This window comes from Pavona decussata, unplaced genomic scaffold (assembly GCF_977016875.1).
Source record: "Pavona decussata unplaced genomic scaffold, jaPavDecu1.1 SCAFFOLD_254, whole genome shotgun sequence".
NCBI lineage: Eukaryota > Metazoa > Cnidaria > Anthozoa > Scleractinia > Agariciidae > Pavona > Pavona decussata.
In genome coordinates this window covers 4,012,381-4,030,000 of record NW_028145657.1, presented here as the reverse complement: position 1 = coordinate 4,030,000, position 17,620 = coordinate 4,012,381, and the positions used below count along the sequence as shown (strand labels likewise).

General features: G+C 38.7%; 1 protein-coding gene and 1 pseudogene across 4 annotated transcripts in view; both read right to left on the bottom strand.

The window, feature by feature from the left end:
• Positions 1-14,520, bottom strand: part of LOC146456675 (uncharacterized) — a 24,810-nt pseudogene extending 10,290 nt beyond the window's left edge. The window contains exon 1 of the transcript XR_014858704.1: positions 14,391-14,520. The product of XR_014858704.1 is annotated as an uncharacterized LOC146456675 (transcript). The remainder of the gene's footprint in view (positions 1-14,390) is intronic.
• On the bottom strand, positions 11,422-14,500 carry LOC146456676 (uncharacterized). Of its 3 annotated transcripts, none has more exons than XM_085092660.1 (4): positions 14,391-14,481; positions 13,957-14,073; positions 12,943-13,029; positions 11,422-12,397 (listed from the first exon to the last, which is right to left on the bottom strand). In XM_085092660.1, the coding sequence occupies exons 3-4, from the start codon at positions 13,027-13,029 to the stop codon at positions 11,678-11,680; spliced, it is 807 nt and encodes a 268-aa protein (XP_084948786.1). In that variant the 5' UTR covers positions 13,957-14,073; positions 14,391-14,481; the 3' UTR covers positions 11,422-11,677. The 3 variants fall into 3 exon arrangements, with proteins under 3 accessions (XP_084948786.1, XP_084948787.1, XP_084948785.1); XM_085092661.1 differs by having other exon boundaries at positions 13,957-14,023; positions 14,391-14,414; XM_085092659.1 differs by lacking the exon at positions 13,957-14,073 and having other exon boundaries at positions 14,391-14,500.
• Positions 14,521-17,620: the final 3,100 nt, after the last annotated feature.

Genomic DNA, 17,620 nt, shown 5'->3' with positions numbered 1-17,620 from the left:
TGACCGGAAGTAAATTTGTGCCGTCGATCAAAAACACTGTAAGGGAAATTTGCATATCGTCGTGCGAAGGAAAATATCCTGGTCGGGACAATGGAAAGTTGTTCACTTTCAAATCCCAAAAGGGACGTTTGTGAGTGCAGTGGAAACAATATGAAACTCAGTGAATGTCAAAGGGATATTTCCAGGCACGTGCAAGCCTACGGACGTGATGAAATCAGCGACAAAATGGATCTTATTCTTTGCCGTGCAGGTAAATAAATGTAACATTTCACGCGGGAATTTTTCTTTCTCTTGTGACGAATTGTTTATCATAACTGAATTTGTAATTGCATTTTCACAGTCTAAAAAGCAATCTTTTTTGGGGGGGGGGGTGGGGGGGGTGCGGCTATTTATGATCATGTGTTCAATTTTCACCCAAGCTTCAGTTCAGCTTCATTTCCTTTGTTTTTGTTTTCATTCGGTTATTCCGTTTTCTTCTTTTTTTGTTTTGGCTTTCTTCACCATTGCCATTGTGAAACAACCCATTAAAAGAGGATATCATTACCCTTACATCCGGTGTTACATCCCATTATATTGCGTTACATCCGGTCAGCAGTCGTGCTTCTCGGACTTCCGGCCTATGCATTCAGTTTATTCACCATTCTTAGCTTGTCGACTATCGCAATATCTGATTCGATTTTAGGCAAAGACTAATCTCGTACCCCGATCTCAGTCGTCGGTTCGGGAATGTCGAAATGTGACCGTGGGAGATCTGGGTACGAGATTAGGCAAAGACGTTACTTTGGACTGTTCAAAGGCATGGATTTGCTTTGTACCTTGATCTCGACACATTTACTTTACATCCTGGTTGGATAATATCGATGAATTTAGGTGTTCGACGGCAGAAATCGCAAGTATCACGACCATGTTTTGGACCTTGTCAACTATTCTTTGTCAAGTGTATACGGGCTACTTGTATCATCTTCTCTGGTCTGAAACACGGCAAACTGGATATTCGATGGGTGTAACTGTTAGTCTGCGCTAGATCTGGTCAAAAAACGGAGCGTGCGAAGGAGAGACACTGGAGAGAACCACGCGACGAAAGCATCCTGAAGAAATTCCAAAAAACCTTCAAGGTAGGTTTTGTATTAATTTATACTTCATCAAATTTGTTGGCCAAAACCTTATTTACTAAATGTAGGTAGCAGACAAGATGATAAAAGATACTTATGAAGCTGATTTTCACTCTCTAAAGCCTGTTTGAGCCAAATACTAGAGCTCTCAAAATTACCAATTTTGCAGTTTTATGCAATTTGTCCCACTCCGTAAAAACTAAAATCTTACTTTAAGACGTTTTTTACACTTTATTCTGGTGCTGTGGTAAGACAGCGCGTAAATCTCATTTGAATACGATTTATCTTAGGATAAGACGACTTTCTTCTTATTTATACGATGATGGCGTCTTAGATTAAGATGATTTTTTCTTAGATTCAAAGTGCTGTGGTGAGTCATATTTTCATCTCACACTCAAGATTTGAACAGTCTTATTCTACAATGCAGGTCAAAAGTGTTGGGACACTTAGCGAGATACTACTGAAATAATCTCCCCCCACCCCCTCCCCCCCCCCAAGAAATGTTGAGATTTGACACTACAACACAGATTTCAACAAAAATACTGTTTATCTGCATCTTCCAACATTGTTTGGGGGGGAGGGGGGTGGTACGCTCCAATTGTGACCCCAAAAAGCCAACTTTACTTGGAATACATGATTATTGGACAGGTGTCCCAACTACTTTTGACCTGCATTGTCTGAAAGTGAGTATTTGAAAGAGATCAGGTTTGTGGCCTATTGGTCGATGAAAAGCGGGGCTTCTTATGAGAACTTTTGTTTGGTAAGCAAGAAGAACATATTTGTGAACAATATACAAGGGATTGCAATTTCAAGAGCAGTGTCTTCGCCTGAAGAAATCGCGAATACAGCTCTTACAAGAATCTAAAGATGCGCCATGCGTGGACGGTTGCGAAGGAAGGTGGTTTGTGGCGGCAAATGAGGTTCTCGACAACCAAGGAATAATCCCCTCGGTTTTCTGCAATGCGATTTATACAGCCCTGTGTAAAGGTCGAGGAAAATTCCGGAATATTTATTTGTATGGAACTGCCAATTCTGGAAAGACTTTTATGTTATCGCCATTGAAAATAATTTATAACACGTTCTGTAATCCAGCAACGGGCTCCTTCGCATGGGTTGGCGCGGAACAAGCAGAAGTCATTCTTTTGAATGACTTTCGGTGGAATCCAACAATAATCGCGTGGGCTGATCTTCTCCAGGCGCTAGAGGGCGATACAATCCATTTACCCGCACCAAAGAACTTTTGTTTAAGAGATATTGAACTAACGCGCGGCACGCCTTTTTTTGCTACATCGGATGCCCCGATTGTTTTCATTAGAGCCGGTGCAATAGATCAGACAAACACAAACATGATGGACATTAGATGGTCTTTTTTCCGGTTCTGGAAGCCCATTTCACAGAGTGAACAGCGAGAAATCGCGCCCTGTGGACATTGTTTTGCACGATTCATTCTAGAGAATTCTAGCAATGTTTACATTGCTGACTGACGGCGACATGATGCTCGCGACAATACTCAGTAACGTTTGCATTCATTTCGCATCAATGAAGAACAGTGTTTAAAAATAAACTATGGCCGGCTACTCTTGTTGAGTATATAAAAACAATTGTTGTATAATGCGCTCCAAAGGAACGTGTCTGAATAGAGTTTACAACATTACTCAGTAAATTGAATGTTTTATATAAAGAGCTAATTAATAGCTTTCTTTTCTTGTGCTTTTACTGAGTACTGAGTTGAAAATGCGCAATAACTCATATAATGAAAGAAATAGTTTCTTCAAACTAAAGAAAACATACATACTTTCTAAATTTGTGTTCATTAAATGTCAAATACGTTTTCAATTTGCATAAATCTCCACTATTTAAAGTGAGTATTGTAGTGAGTAATGTTCAGTTCTTTACGTCAACAAAATGCAAATGTCACGCATGTGATAAACTTCTCGTTGTCACGAGTTTTACAAAGTGACAATTACAATTTACACAAGCATTTTCCTCAGATAGCATGAAAATGAAGTTACACTTTACACGCTTTAGAAATTCACAGAATATACTGAAGTGTAAATAATAAAGCATGTTCAGTTTTCACAGTTCCGCATTGCGTGATTAATATTTGGTTCTACCGCCTTTAGAGGCAAGGATAGCTTCTATCCTTTTGTTCAAAAGTATATATATACTATAGTTATGCCAGAAACTTGGTATCCCTTGGTAACTTGGTATCCCTTGACCACGTTAACAGCACTTTTTCCCAACTAGTCGTTTTCAGACATGTCTGAAAGTGAGTATTTGAAAGAGATCAGGTTTGTGGCCTATTGGTCGATGAAAAGCGGGGCTTCTTATGAGAACTCTTGTTTGGTAAGCAAGAAGAACATATTTGTGAACAATATACAAGGAATTGCAATTTCAAGAGCAGTGTCTTCGCCTGAAGAAATCGCGAATACAGCTCTTACAAGAATCTAAAGATGCGCCATGCGTGGACGGTTGCGAAGGAAGGTGGTTTGTGGCGGCAAATGAGGTTCTCGACAACCAAGGAATAATCCCCTCGGTTTTCTGCAATGCGATTTATACAGCCCTGTGTAAAGGTCGAGGAAAATTCCGGAATATTTATTTGTATGGAACTGCCAATTCTGGAAAGACTTTTATGTTATCGCCATTGAAAATAATTTATAACACGTTCTGTAATCCAGCAACGGGCTCCTTCGCATGGGTTGGCGCGGAACAAGCAGAAGTCACTCTTTTGAATGACTTTCGGTGGAATCCAACAATAATCGCGTGGGCTGATCTTCTCCAGGCGCTAGAGGGCGATACAATCCATTTACCCGCACCAAAGAACTTTTGTTTAAGAGATATTGAACTAACGCGCGGCACGCCTTTTTTTGCTACATCGGATGCCCCGATTGTTTTCATTAGAGCCGGTGCAATAGATCAGACAAACACAAACATGATGGACATTAGATGGTCTTTTTTCCGGTTCTGGAAGCCCATTTCACAGAGTGAACAGCGAGAAATCGCGCCCTGTGGACATTGTTTTGCACGATTCATTCTAGAGAATTCTAGCAATGTTTACATTGCTGACTGACGGCGACATGATGCTCGCGACAATACTCAGTAACGTTTGCATTCATTTCGCATCAATGAAGAACAGTGTTTAAAAATAAACTATGGCCGGCTACTCTTGTTGAGTATATAAAAACAATTGTTGTATAATGCGCTCCAAAGGAACGTGTCTGAATAGAGTTTACAACATTACTCAGTAAATTGAATGTTTTATATAAAGAGCTAATTAATAGCTTTCTTTTCTTGTGCTTTTACTGAGTACTGAGTTGAAAATGCGCAATAACTCATATAATGAAAGAAATAGTTTCTTCAAACTAAAGAAAACATACATACTTTCTAAATTTGTGTTCATTAAATGTCAAATACGTTTTCAATTTGCATAAATCTCCACTATTTAAAGTGAGTATTGTAGTGAGTAATGTTCAGTTCTTTACGTCAACAAAATGCAAATGTCACGCATGTGATAAACTTCTCGTTGTCACGAGTTTTACAAAGTGACAATTACAATTTACACAAGCATTTTCCTCAGATAGCATGAAAATGAAGTTACACTTTACACGCTTTAGAAATTCACAGAATATACTGAAGTGTAAATAATAAAGCATGTTCAGTTTTCACAGTTCCGCATTGCGTGATTAATATTTGGTTCTACCGCTTTTAGAGGCAAGGATAGCTTCTATCCTTTTGTTCAAAAGTATATATATATACTATAGTTATGCCAGAAACTTGGTATCCCTTGGTAACTTGGTATCCCTTGACCACGTTAACAGCACTTTTTCCCAACTAGTCGTTTTCAGACAATGCAGGTCAAAAGTGTTGGGACACTTAGCGAGATACTACTGAAATAATCTCCCCCCCCCCCCTCCCCCCCCCAAGCAATGTTGAGATTTGACACTACAACACAGATTTCAACAAAAATACTGTTTATCTGCATCTTCCAACATTGTTTGGGGGGGAGGGGGGTGGTACGCTCCAATTGTGACCCCAAAAAGCCAACTTTACTTGGAATACATGATTATTGGACAGGTGTCCCAACTACTTTTGACCTGCATTGTAGATGCTTTAGAATCTCAATTTAAGTTTCGAAGCAAGGAAAAAATCTTCAATCTAACTGCAACGGTCACTATTAGCCTACATTCAAAAACAGGGAGCGTTTAATACTGTTAAGCTTGAACATGATACATGCAGCAATGAAAACACAACAAATTTCAATCCATAGTACTTTATTAAAACCAAATCTGAAATGACACAACTTATACAAATCCGCTGACCGTAAATTCGCAGGAAAACAGAGGTCGGGCCGCCGCATTTTAAATACTGTTTTGTTGGTCTTAAAAAACCCGTAAATTATAAACTTTGCATTGCAGATTGTCTGAATTGTCACTACACTCATTAATTTGATCGGTGACGCAGCAGAATTGCAGGACTCATCTTGGTTTTCAAAAAACAGGCGGTTTAGAAAGCGACAGTAATTTCTTCATTCCATTTTCATTCCGCTGAGTGTGCAGTGCATGCTGTTAAGTTCGTGTATAGTTACAACGTTTAGCCGAGGCTTTAGACCGTATTTGATGTCCAGATGTCTTCTCATTTGAATATTGAAGTTGTTGTCTCGAAATTCTTGTAAATTCTCCACTCTCCGCTGCTTGAATATTATTAGCGGCTTGTTTTAAGTTTGCGATGGATCAAAGCTCCAGACTCCAGCCCAGACTTCGTGTCTGCAAGAGTTTGGATCAAAATCAACCAATCAGAAGAGAAGTCCTGCTCCCTACGAGGTCTGCATTTTTTTAATGAACCAATCAGGAAGGGCTTTCCAAAATTTGGATCGTTTTGTGTTGGAATTTTCTATTTCTTCCAAGTTAGCCTTTTTTATTTCTTTTTTTTTTTACCGAGAACTAAAATGGTGAGAGTAGAGATCGGCGTATTAAATCGCCGATATCTGGCATGTCAGATATCGGCGATTAAATTCGCCAAATGTGCCCGTTCCCGCGATTTTTTTACGCTCATCGCTGCGTATTGCCAGTAGAGTCAATCAGTCAGGTTGGGCGGGTTTATCACATGAACAACGCCGCGATCGGCGAAAAAAAATCGCCAGGTGTGTCCGCATCAATCGGTGGCGAAAATCACTTGCGATTTTCGCTGGCGATCAAATTCGCTGCGATCGTCGTATAAAATGCCAGGTGTGTCGCCAGCTTAAGGCGTATTGCATCTTACGCAGGATGGCAGTATCTTATAGCCTGCTTAGGCGTCTTAAAATTTCCACAACACCAAAAAACGTCTTAAAATAAGGACCCCATCGACTCAGATTAATATAATTAAGACTGGTCTTTCTTAAAGTAAGATGCCTCAAAGCGCTTCTCAAATGAAGACGATTTAAAGACAATATTTAAGACGATCTTTTATCTTATATACTAACTGAGACTCCGATAGTCTTCATTTGAGATCTCCTGTGTTAAAATAAGATGATCACCGTCTCAATTTAATGTGGTGGTGGTCTTGCATAAGACGGGAAACGTAAGGTAAAATCTTAGTTTAAGATTTTAGTTTTTACGGATCAGGTGTCTTCAGCACCCATGGCCAGAATATAGTTTTCCCCAAATTGATTTTATGATATTTAGAAACGTCAATATCTGCGTAATCTCTGCTGCTAATTTGATTTATGTGGAAAGAGTACTTTCGGAGAAATTAGGAATATGGTTGTGCTTGTTTTTCATGCTTGTCTAAATGGCTGACAGGGAACATAGTAGGACGAGTATTTTCTTCTTGTTTATGTTTTTGTTTTGTCTTAAAGTGGTTATAGGTTTGTGAGCTACACGAATATTGTAGGGTTGTAGAATCCGTGCGATAGTCTCAGAAGTGCCCCAGTTACTTAAGGTATAGTTACAGTGGTTACGGGAGTCGCGTCGTTGTTTGTGACAACTACTGACGAAAGTAAAGGACAAAGACGAACCGAACCGCAGACAGGGAGCAGTTTACAAGATCAAATGCTGCGACTGCCAGGCCACTTATATTGGTGAGACCGGCAGAAATTTAAACGTACGACTGACTGAACACAAACGAGCAACTAGAAATGGTGATATAACAATCACATTGCTGAGCACCATTTACAAACGAACCACAGAATCGACTGGGACTCTGCCAAGTGCATTACCTACTGTACAAATTACTATCAACGACTCACTCTGGAAAGCTGGTTTACTAACTTAGAACAAACGCCACTCAACCGTTGCCTACAACTACCTGCACCATACAAACGACTTATTGACAACAACAACGAAACAGACAAACAATAGACATTTTACTAACAATAGACCCACGGACTTTTTGCCTAACAAAAGACGGATCGAAACGCACCAATCACGTTTTACAGTCTTCACAGCCAATAACATCACGGCTTACTGACAAACGACCAATAACATCTGGACTTCGTTGACCAGTCAGGTTAACAACCAGACACGTATATACCACCTACTGACGTTCCACAATTCACTTGACTCTGAAGATGACTTCCGCTCAGGTTGTCGAAACGTCAGTCAAACCACAAACAGTCCTTCTCAGGACTACACTAACCCCGATGATCATAATTTATGTACTTATGACTGTGGTCTTAGGCTGATTATGAATATAAACTGATTCATCGGTTGTAATCCTGTTAAAAACCAAGTACTGAATATATAATTTGAACTCTAGATTTTGTTGACCACATACTTATTTGATTTATGGAAACGTTTAACCAATCATTTTCGATGAAGAAGGCTAACACCTTCAACGCTAACACCTTCAACGAATCGACTACTTGTACAATTTTTAAACAACAACTTCTAGTGTTTTTGAGATTATCTTTTGTGAAACCTTACTGTTTAAGTCTGAACTTTGTAATTTTTATATTGGTCGCCCTGTTTTGTATTGACTGGACAACCCAAGCTTCATGGTGATCTCTCACTAGAAAAATGTCTTCAGATTAACTAACAGGTCGAAGACATGGATGCAAATAAGCTTCTTATAGCCAATCATAGAAGGCTTGCGTAAGACTTAGTCTGCATTGAGCAGGTGGTTGTCTAGCCAGTATACTGAATGGGCGCTATCTAGTTTAGCGCAGAATTGAGTGTAAAGCAGTAGTGAGCTGACTTCGCACAAGTACAATAAAGTTGAAAAAGAGTCACTGAAGAAGAAGTTTCTCCATTTGTTGAAGTGAACCCAGCTAATTCCCCGTAATAGCCGTTCTTTCAACATCTTGTATCGCATAGATTTGTTTAACAGAGGACACCTACGCCAGCAACTATAATTGAAAACAAGGGAGCCTTGGTTACGGAAGACATAAGCTTATAAACATTGTTTGTTTGTTGCCGTTCTTTCCATCGCTGCTTCATTTATGCTTTTTTCCTTCCAAGCAGATAACTGCAATATCGTCGTCATTTTGGACAGTTCAAGGCCAGGTTTTTCTCATAGAGCACAAACACATTTGCGGGCAAGTTTTCGAATCTTTTAGCGGACAGAGTAAGACGCAATAAAGCAAGAAAATTTTTCTTAGGTAACGAACAAATTAAGTGATTTTGTGACAAAAAAATCGAACTTTGCCATTTCAGTTCGTTCGAAAAATATATCAATTTATTTCGCCGCAGCTGCCTTTATTTACTTGACTGAGATCTTTAATTAGAAATTTTAGATATAACACCAAGGCCATCCCAATAAAATGTTTCGTTTCCCATCGCCCGACCGACCCATCTTTTTCAAAAAGTAAAAAAAAAAATCCCAGATTCCTAACTAGCCAAAGAAGCAAATACTTTCATTTAAAAGCACACGATGTTGTTTTATTAACAACAATTGGTGTGATGTGATGTTCTTGCCTTTAACTAGTAACATCGATACTACGTTTTTTTGTAGATAACTAATAACGAACGAAAAGACCACGTTTTCGTGTTCACTTTGTAACCAGGCTTTCTAACGTAGCAGCCTGGCCTTCTCTGGAACCCACACCCCTTCAAGTGTTCATTGTTTTTTGTTTGCCCAACCGACCGATCCACCATCACAAGAGACGGGACGATAGGAAACGAAACATTTTATTGGGATGGCCCAAGCGAAAATGTCAAACCAATTTTGAAACCTTCTTTTTTTTTTTTTTGTTTAACCTGTGAAATTTTTCTCCGTTGCTTTTTTTGTTTCCTTTTTTACTTGTCTTCTGAATCCAAAATATTTACAACATCTAAAATAAATTTGCGTACATTTGTCATTTAAGAGGCGACAATATCTTGGTTTGTAGCCGCATGTCTATCGTATGCTTCGGGGCTTCTGATCATTACACGAAAGAATGTGAATAAATTAAAAGTGGTTCGCGCTACAATTTTAAAATAATCTTCTAATTTAATTTACTTTTCTGAAAGTTTTCTTTTCTTTTTTTTTTGTTTTTCTCCTCGAATTTTATTTCTGTTACCCGTTTTATCTTAATTTATTATTATTATTATTATTATTATTATTATTATTATTATTATTATTATTATTATTATTATTATTATTATTATTATTATAATGGAAGTAAAAACTTCTGGATGCCCAGGTATCCTGAACAATGATTTGGCGGCCAGCCGTATTATTATTATTATTATTATTATTATTATTATTATTATTATTATTATTATTATTATTATTATTATTATTATTATTATTATTATTTTAACCTGTTAAATTTTTTTTTGCCGTTTGCCGTTTTCTCTTTACACAGTTTTTAATCAGCTCGTTACTCGTTACTGCGTTAGTCTGTTTAGTAACACCCATCAATTTATTTCGCCTGCAGCTGCGTTTAATTAAGCTTACTTGACTGAGATCGGGTGTTACTAAACAGAGTAACGCAGTAACCAATAACGAGTAACTGTCAGTAACGAGAAAAAAAATAAGGTTTCAAAAGTGGTTTGACATTTTTGCTCGGTGTTGTATATAAAATTTCTAATTAAAGATCTCAGTCAAGTAAATAAACACAACTGCGGGCAAAATAAATTTATGTATATTTTTGAATCATGAGTCAATTGGTTTGCTCCATTTCTACAATCACATACAATACTTCGATAACAAATCATTCAGCTGTGTTTACAAGCCGTATTGCGCTATATTTTTCGAACGAATTGAAATGGCAAAGTTCGATTTTTTTGTCACAAAATCACTTAATTTGTTCGTTACCTAAGAAAAATTTTCTTGCTTTATTGCGTCTTACTCTGTCCGCTAAAAGATTCGAAAATTTGCCCGCAAATGTGTTTGTGCTCTATGAGAAAAACTTTGCCCAAAATGACGACGATATTGCATTTACCTGCTTGGAAGGAAAAAAGCATAAATGAAGCAGCGATGGAAAGAACGGCAACAAACAAACAATGTTTATAAGCTTATTTCTTCCGTAAGCAAGGCTCCTTTGTTTTCAGTTATAGTTGCTGGCGTAGCTGTCCTCTGTTAAACAAATCTATGCGACTGAAGAGGGAGGAAAAACCGCTCAGGGGCTTACCTTCCATGACACCAGCTGTGATCGAGAAAGGACCCCAGGAGGAATTGACACACGATATTTTTTACGCGAAGATATCTTCGATTCCTTTACATCGGATATACGTTGCCAATTTATGTTTAATTCATTTCTTTTTATCTTTTGTTTTTCTTGACGAATTTTATTTCCCGTTACTTGTTTTCTCTTTATTTTCTTAATGATTTTTTTAACCTGTGGAATATTTTTGCCGTTACTCGTTTTCTCGTTACTTCGTTACTCTGTTTAGTAACATCCAAGCAAATTAAACAAGCCCTTTGTATTTTCCTTGATCATGCACTTGCTTTGTGACGGTAAGGTGGAATTGAGTTAGTGAATTGTTTCACTCCAGGGAAGTGGTCAAAACTCAGTTATCAGTCGAACAGGATCCACCAAAGAACAAAATAGAGGAGGTCTCTGACTGCATCCCTCCCCCCTCCTCAACTTCAAAAGATAGCCACCCCTCTATCCAGCAGTTAAAAGTGACAATAAGTGCGAAATCTCACTTTTCTAGTTCATCTAACAATGCTGACTCTTGCTACCTGAATATTTCTGTGTCAAATCAAATTTTAAAGCCCTAAGATTTTGTCGGTAATATCCATGAGACAGGTGATGTCTTCCATAACACCTCTACCCTAGACAAGGTGGGTATTGTTCGATCAAACTTATTATCAATAGCTCCCTCAATTCAACTCGTGTGAATTATGTACTATAACTGCCAATACACGTTCCACAGTGTTATCAGACTATTAACATACAAATGAATCAAAATTTTTGTGTTAGCGTTTTTATTAATTTGTCTTGAGAGACATACAAAGCGCATTAACTTTGAATCCTATAATCAAGGGTTACAAAATTGTATTTTATGTGAAAGTTATTAGTCAGTGGCAAATGTATCACCGAGTTGGGCATAATTGATTCATTATAAAAACTACAAACAACGGGGACTTGATTATCCTAAAACCAACTGAAAGCTAAATTCTATAACAAAGGAATCTCAAGGGAACTACAGCAAGTATAGTTAGCGGATTCCAATGGCGGTGGCGTGGTAACCGTCGGTCCAGCGGTCGCTGGAAGTGTAGGTGCCACAGCCTCCAAAATGCAGCTCGGTCAGGAAGAAGAATTCGTTTGGCATCATGCGATCAGGATTGGTGATGGCAATGGCCTTCGAACGCCAGGCTACTGCGACTTTAGATCTTTCGTAAACCAGGTTACCATTGTGATATGTGTTTGGGGTTTGAAGATTGTGGTTTGGGAGGAAAGCAAACAAGCTGTTGGGATTTGCGTCGCAATTTCTGAACTGGATTGTGTGCCTGTTGGATTTGAAGCCTTGAACACTCCTTCGTCGAGCAGCTGATTTAGGAATGATCCCAAGGAAGATGTAGTCGTTCATGAAGGCGTTTAGTGGTCTAGTGTACCCAGAGAAGCTGTTCACCAATACTCCAAAATTAGTGTTGGCGAAAGATGGGTGAGGCTGGATCAGGGTGTATGACTCGCTGCGGTCAGCTTTCTTCTGCAGCTTCAAAAGGACATTTTTCTTGTCCTTGAAGAGAGCGTTCACCATACCCTGGGCATCTGATCTTCTGGTGAGGCTGCGGGGAAGGAAGGTGAAGCCACCGCCATTGATTGCCATTTCACAGTACACCTCAATAGGGTCAGCGTTTGGTAATGGCCGGATCACATACACGCCACTCACTGCTCCAGGCTCGTTACTTTTTATTTGGTGACAGCTCCTGTAAACCTACAGAGGCAAAATGGATTTAGCAGCTATAAAATTAGACCATTGACGTTCGTCAACGAGGTAATATTCATATATTCTCTATTGCATTAGAGGAACGGAGTTACCCAATGAAGGCCGTTTGAATAGCATGCTTGTATGAAGATTGAAAAGCCTTTGTTTCTTATCCTTTCCAAAGAATAGTTCTTCAGTTTTGGTTCTCTTATACGGCAATCTCGCCTGATGACGAAAGGGATTGAAAAACATTGCTAGAAAAAATTACTGACGATAACAAAACCCGAGATCAAGGATTGATATCTGCCGACTGACCGGACGTACGCAATGAACAACCGGGAAGCCTGGTGCCAAATTTCGTGCGCACTGCGATATGTCAAGCTTGGTTGAGCCATCGTCGCATTGAAGACATTGAAGCTAAGGTAGCAAGATTTTCATGATAAACCGGGGTTGCATTTCAATGCTTTTGTTAAAAACTGAATCTTAAAGGAGTAATCGTTTGGTGAAGATGTTACTTACAATAGGCAGTGGATCAACGAAGGCGTTTAACTTACATTTTGGGAGTCACAGCCACGGCAAGCATGCGCAGTAGCCCCTGCTGCGATGGCCCATAGGACGACAAGTAACACCGAGTAATTCATCTAAAAAAATAAGATAAACCAAAAGAATTAAAATGAAATCAAGTAAAGTAAAAACAATCCGAGATAAAAGCTTATACTGCCAGACTACAGTAATGAGCATAAACATTTTATTGAAGACGTTGTAGTTCATTAAGTCTATTGACTAGCTATCTATAGATTACATATGGATTATTCTATGGTCTGTAACTACACCTTGGTTATTCCGTGTGTGGGCACAGCTTGCTCCACATTTGCATCTTGTACGTCATGTACATCGAAGCGAAATAAATTCATTCTCGACCCCAGAGCTCTTCCTTTTTGCGGATGGCTTCTGACGTAGTCAAGCCGAGGGGCTGGCGCTTTAATATTTCTCTCCCCCAGGCTCTACTCGTTAAATTTCCCTCTCTCCCCAGGCTTTCTAAGAAGCCTCTGCGAAGGAGAGAGGCATGTGCATGTGCGGCTGATAAAGTTTTCTTCATGCGCTGTTTCAAAATCAATTATGTAAACAAAATTCATCGATCATCGCTGTGTTTATTTTCATGAACAAGACGCACAAGATTTGATTTTTGCTTTGCTTTGTGAACTTTTGTGACAGGAAGAAAGGTGGCTGTCTTTCGGAGCTTGTGTGCGGTTGTGCTTTATTTAGATCATAAGGTACCATATTAAGCTTTTTTTCATTTTTTGATGGGTATCATTCAAATCTGTCATTTAAAATTCAGCGAAAATGATTCTGGCTGTTTTAAATTATCTCTAATTAATTACACGTTGACAATCAACATTATAGTTGGATATCACGGAGCAGAAGAGCGCTCTGATGCTTTGATACGACTGAACTGATCGAATATTGTTTAGATGAGAAGTTTACAGTACCGCTCGCTCGAGACTATCTGGGAATTTGCCACGATTTCGTCTCGGTACAAATCGCAATTCAAGGGTGCAGTTTTTCACCTTAATCTCTGTTTCCACGTGATTTGTGTGGCTTCATAGAAATTAGCGGCAATGTGTATAGGATGTTCTGAAACCGCAAACGTCACTGTAGATCAGATAATACTTACAGATTCGTACCTGAAATTATAAATTTAAATCTTTTTTATATAATAATTTCATTTTTCATGTAATAACAAAGGTTGATCCATACTTTGTAAATGTTTGCACTTGAAATTCAATTGCTAACTGCGAGTGGTATTTTGTTTTTTAATAAATTGCTTAGTCTACAACAGTTTTTATGACTATAGAATTGCAACGCTATTGAAACAACATAATGTGTGAAAGCTATCGAAGCATTCGTGTGGTTTTGCTAAAATCAGAAGGAGCATACACGTTCCCAAGCGCCAAAATCTACACCGCTAAAACAAACACAGGACAGAACTGAACAAACTCACCTCTCTTTAAGGCAGCGACAGCAAGTCTTGCTAAATGGTCCGTTGCAGCTGTTTCCCGACCTCCTAACTAGTTTTTCCCTGTACATTAATCGCTTAAATACCTTCATGGAATAACTAAACGTGATGTTATCTAATCTTTTGATTTAGAAACGGAAAAATCAATGACGTCCTCTTTTTCACTGAAACAGCTTGAAAGATAGCCAGCAAGCTGAAGCCACCAACTTCCTCGATCGATTGAACACTCTGCGCGCTCGGTATTGCCACTAGTAAAACAACTGAGAAGAGCGGTTGCTTTCAGTTCATTAACGTCTTTGTATCATTTCGTGTACTGGTGCACTTGTTTTCTTTTTTTCGTTCTTTTCTTTTAGATTTTGGGACTTCACCGGAAGTGCTTTTGAGTTTCTTAGAACTGTCAATCAAGTGTTGCGGACGTAAACACCACGGCGAGCTTTTTCCTTCTCTTTAAAAAATCATTTTCAGGAAGTTTACTAGACGTAACCTGTTAATATAAACGGTTCAATTCATTTTACTAGTTTCCTTTCTTTATTCCTTTCTTGTTTTCTTTTTGAGTTGGGGAATTCGAAAGAAATACTTTCGCGTGTTCACAAAAAAACAACAACTCAAGTGTTTACAAACACGCACAAGGGATTAAACTGCACTGGAGGGGAAAAAGCGAGAGTCAAGCACGTAGCTTGTTCTAAAGTTCCGCGTAACGCTGATGCAGAGGCTGATGCGGAACTTCGTGGCAAGATAAGCTCCTTTGTCTCCTTTTGATAATCTGATTAACGCGGATGCATGTATTAAACTCTTCAACATATGTTGAAGAGTAATTACTGAAAGATATGTCCACCTTTGAAAACTGAATTCTCTTGGAAGGGTTATTTCAGCTTGAAACAAAGATTCTGAAACATACATTTCTTTACACAACACCCGCCTACCCGGCAACCCTGTCTGCTTTCCCGGTCAGTAATAGGGGCGCGCTTGGGAAATTTGGCTCCGTTGCTGAATGAGAGGTACCCTGCTACCTTCCTAGATCTTTTTTACATCAAGTGTGCCAGATCTTCTTCAAGGGACATAGCGTTTATCGCAGATCTTGACTCATTCTGTTACAGGCAGACCTCAAGAGCTTTTACCGAAGAACATTTGTCATCAAAGATCCGTAACCAAAAGTGATTTTGGACAACTCAATTTTCATTTCCGTAAGCTTTATAGTAAATGGAGGAAGTTCTAAACGGATATTACTTTTCACGCCTTTACAAACTGAAGCTCATTTTTTATTCAAAAGAACAGCAGGTGTTCAATACCTAAGCGATTTATTTGACGGTTACAAAGGCTGTGATACAGTTTCCTAAACTGAGTAAGATCTACTTTTACTGAAAAATGTACCGTTACACCGGTTAGCCGCCCTGGCGGGCTATCATTTTTCGATATAAACGATCACCCGCTGCTGAAATTTATAACATAGATCTGTCCATTACACTGTTACTTTTTCTCATAAACGCTTTTTCTGAGTTTTTAGCTTGAGGCCTTTAAAAATTCTCCCCCTTCCGGCAAGGCAGCCAGTTGACAACATTTGATATTACTGCAAAAAACTATTTGTTTGTTTCGAGCTCGAAGGCTGTTAGGAACTGTAGGGAACACTGTCCGCAAATTTTTATGAATTTATGCATTGAAATAAATCGTTTTGTGGTCAAATGGCCTTGATTATCGAGGAAAATTCATCAGTCAATTCATTTACTGCAATGGGACACGTTTCAATGCCTCTAAAATAGCCCGGATGCAGATATTAAGCTATGTTTTAGCTTGGCCAGACCTTATCGATTCTGGGTCACAGGACCACCACGTAAACAGCCCCCAACTGTCGGGATTCGGCTCTCCGCCAAATTGAGCAGGGATAACTACGAACACGGAATAACCTTTATGACTATCAAAACAAAAATTTTAAAATATTAAAAACAACACAACAGAGATTTTGTTGCTGCTGTTGTTATTGGTCTTTATTTGTGATGTGTTACCGTGAATAACGTCACAGTGACGTCAGTGCGACGAGTGTGTTAAAATTGTTTTTTTCCGCCATCCTTCGTGATCACCTGACAGGAAAAAAAAATAGACATACGAAGGACTGCATGTGGTTTCAGCTACCATAACGAAAAGTTATTTCCTGTGTTCTAGTGACCTATTGTAAATCAGAATTGTGTTGTTTATAAATATCAATGTGACTTGTGTGATGCAAGTTATGTAGCGTTTACACTTAGGCATTTACACCAGCGCGTGGTCGAGCATAAATACCAATCTTCTTCCATTGGCAAGCATCTTCTTAATGAACACCGTAATGTCCCTAAAGACCTTGACAGAAATTTTTCTGTCCTTAAGAAGTGCATGAACAAGTTCGATTGCTTAGTTTACGAAATGTTGCTAATTAGAGAGTTAACACCATCTCTCAACGTCCAATCGGACTCAATTCAAGCTAAACAATTTACGTGGCATTATATATTCAGACATTATGTTAATTTTTTGGTGAACTATTTCTGACATTGACTTCAATTATTTCTATCACTTCGAACTTGATAATGGCGTCATGACGACCCCGAAACGTTGTTCCTTTTTATCGTTTATCTTTACTTGTCTATGAACTCGGGAAAAACTGCAATAATGAGTTCAAAACGAGTTCAATAATCCTGAGCTCATAATTTAAAGACTCCAAACAATGTTTGTTGAGATCATTTTCTGTGAAAGAGGACTTTGTCCTTGAAGACAAAACAGAACAATAGCTAATGCATTCCCTCAAGGTAAAGCCGCTTTCATCTGAAATCTTTATTAGAAGTTTTCAAGTCGTAATTCTAGATATCGTTATCTTCCCTATTTATCGTCAAGTTACCCAAAGTAGGTTATGCCCCAGATGATCTTTACGCCTTCTGTGTAGCTGGATCAGAAACGGTTGATCACCTGATTTATAAATGTTTCTTTACAAATCATTTTTGGAAGCATTTTGAACATTTTCATGTATTGCATTCTCGCGACCCAGCGGGAGAAGCTTACTTTAAAAGATCTTTGGTTAGCTATAGGCAGATTGGATAAAGAATGTGATGTATATTGAATTACTTTATAGTTCTTACAAACTTCATGACATGTTGTACACGAATAGCAACCCCGAATATTTAGATGGTTGGCGCAAAATACAAAACCGACGTGAATATATAGAGCCTCAAAGAGCAAGAAGAAGGGGGAAG

Excerpts from the sequence above, each read along its gene's own strand:
- LOC146456676 (XM_085092659.1), bottom strand. The coding sequence starts at position 13,029 with ATGAATTACTCGGTGTTACTTGTCGTCCTATGGGCCATCGCAGCAGGG. Across the intron at positions 12,398-12,942 it reads GTGGCTGTGACTCCCAAAAT|GTTTACAGGAGCTGTCACCA; the intron begins GTAAGTTAAACG and ends TTGCCTCTGTAG.